The sequence below is a fragment of the Brachyistius frenatus genome, unplaced genomic scaffold, assembly GCF_029030835.1.
Source record: "Brachyistius frenatus isolate BFR_SWC_R1_liver_20210118 unplaced genomic scaffold, ASM2903083v1 Contig_310, whole genome shotgun sequence".
Classification (NCBI taxonomy): Eukaryota; Metazoa; Chordata; class Actinopteri; family Embiotocidae; genus Brachyistius; species Brachyistius frenatus.
In genome coordinates, this window is record NW_027210909.1 from 184,629 (window position 1) to 189,586 (window position 4,958).

The 4,958-nt window shown below is 38.9% G+C and overlaps 1 protein-coding gene across 1 annotated transcript in view; it reads left to right on the forward strand.

Annotated features, from left to right (window-relative positions):
- The window catches only part of csgalnact1a (chondroitin sulfate N-acetylgalactosaminyltransferase 1a), a 29,593-nt gene extending 25,905 nt beyond the window's left edge, over positions 1 to 3,688 (forward strand). The window contains exon 8 of the mRNA XM_069722967.1: positions 1,339 to 3,688. Coding sequence (XP_069579068.1) covers positions 1,339 to 1,634 — 296 coding nt within the window. The 3' untranslated portion in view covers positions 1,635 to 3,688. The remainder of the gene's footprint in view (positions 1 to 1,338) is intronic.
- The last annotated feature ends 1,270 nt before the right edge of the window (positions 3,689 to 4,958 follow it).

Here is a 4,958-nt window from a genome sequence, read left to right on the forward strand (position 1 = left end):
TGTTTTTTTGGAGGGGGCGTGTCTGTTTGATTGACAGGCCTGTGGTGCAGTCAGGTTTCCACTATCGGTGGGCGGGACGTAGTGTCATCAGGTTTCCAATCAGATCGGGTCAGACCCGCCGCTCGCGCCTCCCCCGACTCCTCCAAATATGGTCACTTCCTGCTCCAAACGGTTCCGAACTAGCAAGACGGAGACGCCCAGTATCCGAACCTGAGGTTTCATTACGACCGTTCACAAACCAACGGGTGACGTCACTGCTGGTTCTCGCTTGGTTACAACCAGCTGCATCTGATCTTGGCTTTACTTAGCTTAGCATAAAGACTGGAAACAAGGGGAAACGGCTAGCTTAGCCTTGTTGGAAAAAAAAATCCACCTACCAGCACCTCTGAAAAGGCAATTCCAGCAAAAATGCCGAAATGACACGTTTACGGTGAAGTGACAAAAGCCAAGGAGGTGAAACTTTACCAAGTCATTTCCTGACGTCGCGTTGAACTCTGCTTCCATTGAGGAAACGGTGTTTGTTGTTTACAGCTTGGCGCATTTTGGCACACATGATACGGTGGACAACGCCAGTTGGTTAAAAGCTGCTCCATTAGTTTCAAAATGAACCCGAGCTCTACGCTCATGAGGAAGCATCGACTGGAAACAATCCTCAATGGAGCCGTCTTTTCATGCAGTGAATTTAGGTCTGGTACCACCAGGCTCAGCTGTTTCCCCTGTTTCTACTCTTTCTACTTGTTACAAGATGAGTGTCTAATCTCTTCTCACCGAACTCTCGATGAGAAAGGGAATCACGCGTCCCAAAAATGCCAAACTATTCCTTTTAAAGCATAATTTAGTCGTGCAGGTTTGTGGTCTTCACTACACCTGAAGTATTTTCAGGCCGTGAGTGCACATGCAAAAAAACAAACTGAAGAATTCATCAGTTCTGCTCATATTTCTGTCTTATCTCTGTTTAGCCCTGCAGCTCGAGGTAAAAAAAGAAAAGAGACAGACGGCGTAATCAAAATAAAAACTGCGGGGGGAGACGCAAAGTGCGAGCAAAAGCAGGCGCGAGTGGTTCAGACATCTGAAGATGCAGGTTTAAACACGTGTGGTCAAAAAAACTGCTTTCCATCAGTCCAAAATGTCTTCACCGCCCCCTCAAGAAACAACAAACCAGGCAACGATAACGATCACATTCTGCAAACACTAATCAGGAGTCATAATCGGCATCCTCTAAGAGGAAGTGAACACACCACTGAAAATATAAACTGCGCAGAAACTGTTTCTATATAAAGGAGACGATGATATCCTCTCATAAGAAGTCCACGTCACATGTCTGTTCTGTTCTCTCAGGAGGTTTTGACATCGACATCAAAGGGTGGGGCGGTGAAGACGTCCACCTCTACAGGAAGTACCTCCACAGCAATCTGCTGGTGGTTCGAGCGCCGTCCCGAGGTTTGTTCCACCTGTGGCACGAGAAGCACTGCGCCGATGAGCTCCCGCCCGACCAGTACCGCATGTGCATGCAGTCCAAGGCCATGAACGAGGCCTCGCACGGCCAGCTGGGGATGCTCTTCTTCAGGCACGAGATCGAAGTTCACCTCCGCAAGCAGAAACAACAGCCAAACCCGAACCCCAAGAAGACATGAAGGCTGGCAGCCGGTCGGGTCGTAACGACCGCAGTGACTGCACAGCAGGTGAAACAGAGCAGGCGAACCACGCGAACTGTTGGGAAACACACTCATTCACTGTCTTACAGAGATTTAGATGCAAAGACGGAGACACTCTTGCAATCTGCACAGAAAATATGACGCTACAGACAGAATAATGTTTAGCTTAGCTTAGCACAAAGACTGGAAACAAGGGGAAACTGCTAGCCTGGGTCTTTTGGAAACTAGAGTCAGGCTAGTTGTTTCCCACCGCTTCCAGTCTTTATGCTAAGCTGACCACCTGCTGGTTCTAGTGATTTTATTTCATTTTTGGGGCTCGGAATAAGCAAAAAAGATAAAACATGTTGATCGGTAAGCTCTAGAAGTGCTACTAGGTGAATTTTTTTTTTCTTCACCTTTGTAAAAAGCCAGCTGGCTGTTTCCAGGCTCTATGCTCAGCCAAGGTAACTGTCTCTGAACTGTAGCATTGTACGTAGCATGCAGATATAATAATGACAATAATAATAATAAACTTTATTTGTATAGCACCTTTCATGCAAGAAATGCAGCTCAAAGTGTTTTACAGCAACAGAATTACATGGTGTTTCACATCAAAACAGATATAAAGGAACATTTTAAAATATAGAAAAGAAATGATATTCATGAGAACAGATCAAATGCATAAAATTAAACACAAATAGAGTTCAAATATAAAATAAACAATCTGCATTTTAAAGGCGCGGTAGTTCAAGTGCAGGCAAGATATGGGAGTTGTGTCAAAATTCTCGTCTAACTCTCTGCTAGAAAGCAAATGGGGGATTTTTCTAAAATGTCCAACTGTTACTTTTAATGCAAAATGTGAAGACTTTTTACTTTTTAATGACAAAAGATGAATTAAGAATGAGGAACTGCTCGAGGCGTGGATCTACACGACTGACGTGGAGTTTTGTTGGACAGTTTTAAGCAGATCTCCTGTTTCATGGACCTGTAATTTAAGGTCTTTTTAAGCCCTTTCAGAAGAAAACATGGAGCCTCACTTTGTGCCTTCTGTGAATAAAACCTGAACTCTTGTCTCCTCTGGATGGCCAGTAAAAACTGAACCTCCCTACAGGTTTTGTATGAAGGGAAACAGAGCCACCCAGTGGACTTGAAAATTAACAGCATGTTGGTGAACAATCAGTGAAGGACTCTTTTAAAGCCTGGGATGGCCTCCTAAGAGATGTTTTTTTGTTTTAATAAATTATTGATCAATAATCTTCATTTCTTTATTTATGTTTGTAACTTTTTGTAAAAGCTACAAGTTTCAAGAAGTTTGCTTTACTTATTCCAGCCGCAGTGGACAGTATTATGTGTAAACTATTTACCTTTCTAATGAAGTGAGAGTTGTGTTGAGTGAAAGGAAAATATGGCATTAATGAAGTTATCTCGAGGTATTTTCCAGTGAAATGACTGTTTTTCTCAAAAGCCTGAGATGTTTATGGCCACAATGTTACGAAAGATAAATACATTTTTAAATGTTTAATTTAAGATAAAATATACATAAACATGTACTTTTGTTTTTTTTGTTAATTTGCAAACACACAAAATAATGTATAGATAAAGTCAATTAAAATTATCGACATTGACGATGACTTGATGAAGTCGGAATGAGATTGTTGACTTTAATATAAAGATTTTTTTGTCAATCAAATGCGACTGTCAGAAATGTAAACACTTACAAAAAGATGGAGAAAAAAAATGTGACATTACATGTATTGCTGTAGGTTACCATCTTTATCAACGGCTCAGATGGCTATTGTTTTGTTTGATTATAGTCATCTATAAAGTGTTTCTTCTGTCTTGAAATTTTGTTCCAGCACTTCTTCAGTCTCAGAGGAAATCAAAATGAGATGTGTTTTTGGTGAATGACCAAAAGAGGCACTTCTTGACTCGTGTTTTTATTGTTTTCCATTGAAGCATTCCTTAAAATATCAGATGAATTTCTTGAATTTTCAAGTCACTTTTTTCACTTAATGTAATTTAGTTGAATAAACAATTGTTGTGCATTGTGTTTATTTTCTTGTAGTATCTTCTCTTTGAGTCATCTACTGCAAGTATCAAGTCTTATCCAACAATAAGGTGAACTGGAAGAGAGAAAACTTGTTTTTGCTTCTTTATGAGCCCATTATAATACAGAAATGTAATGTATATATCTATTTTCAGTTACTTAACATATGGATTATAATTATTAGAGGGTCATAAAATAATCACAAACGCATTAAAGAAGTTTTCAGTCATGCTTAATGGTTTTTTCCCCCCAAAAAAGTTAAATTACTTACACAATGATTCTTAAAATTACATCATGAATCTATACATATGTAAGTTATACAGTACGTGTAAATTGAAGCAAAAAGCCTAATTTCCCAGATTTTATAATTATCTACTGGTTAAATTTTGATTGTTTTTCGAGACAAATTAATGTGAAGCTGAATTAAATACGGTTTTCTGCCTGAAAAATTAATGTGTTACTTAATAGGTGATGGAAATGACTGAAGGCTTGAACCTATTATTTATTGATTTTCACTTTTTTATTACTGTAGCTTTATCTCCAAACCTCTAGATGGCTGCAGTGAGCTAACAACAATGTCAGGTGTGATTATTGCTGGTTAACTAATCTTTGTCACATGCAAATATATAACTGTTTTCTGATGTGTTTTAAACACTTACAAATACATTTTCTGAATTTCTATGGTACTTATGTATTCCTTTTTTTTTTATTGCAGTATTTTTACATGGACATTGGAAAGCGGAACCAAGGGAAGTGGAGTTCCTCTATATTGATCTCAAAGAGGGATATTCTTAAGCAAAATATGGGTGAAAATCACACAATTACATTTGGGAAGAAAGTGTATATCTTAATTCTCCACAAACCAGTCAAGTTGCATCTTAAATCCATGTCTGTCCAGAAGACTGGAAACCTTGTTTAGAAGGAGGCTAACGAAATGACTGCTTAACAGAGTATCTTGTTTATATGACGCACAACCCAAATATGAATCCAATATTAATGTTAATACAGTCCTTCAGCCAACTAATTTATCTGAACATTTACTTGCTACGATGCGTAACACAACTAAATGAGTGAATTTAGGGTGTGTATCTGGCGTGACTACAAAGGGCTAAAAAAAAAAAAAACTAAAAAAAAAACCTTGGAGGTATGTTTGAAGTTTTCCTTTGATAAAACGTGTGTATTTTTTATGTGTTTTTTTTTTTTTCCCCAGCTCTGTTGACATCGCTTGAACGCACCACGCCCTATGTCGTATTCCCGATATTTACGGCGGTACTTGA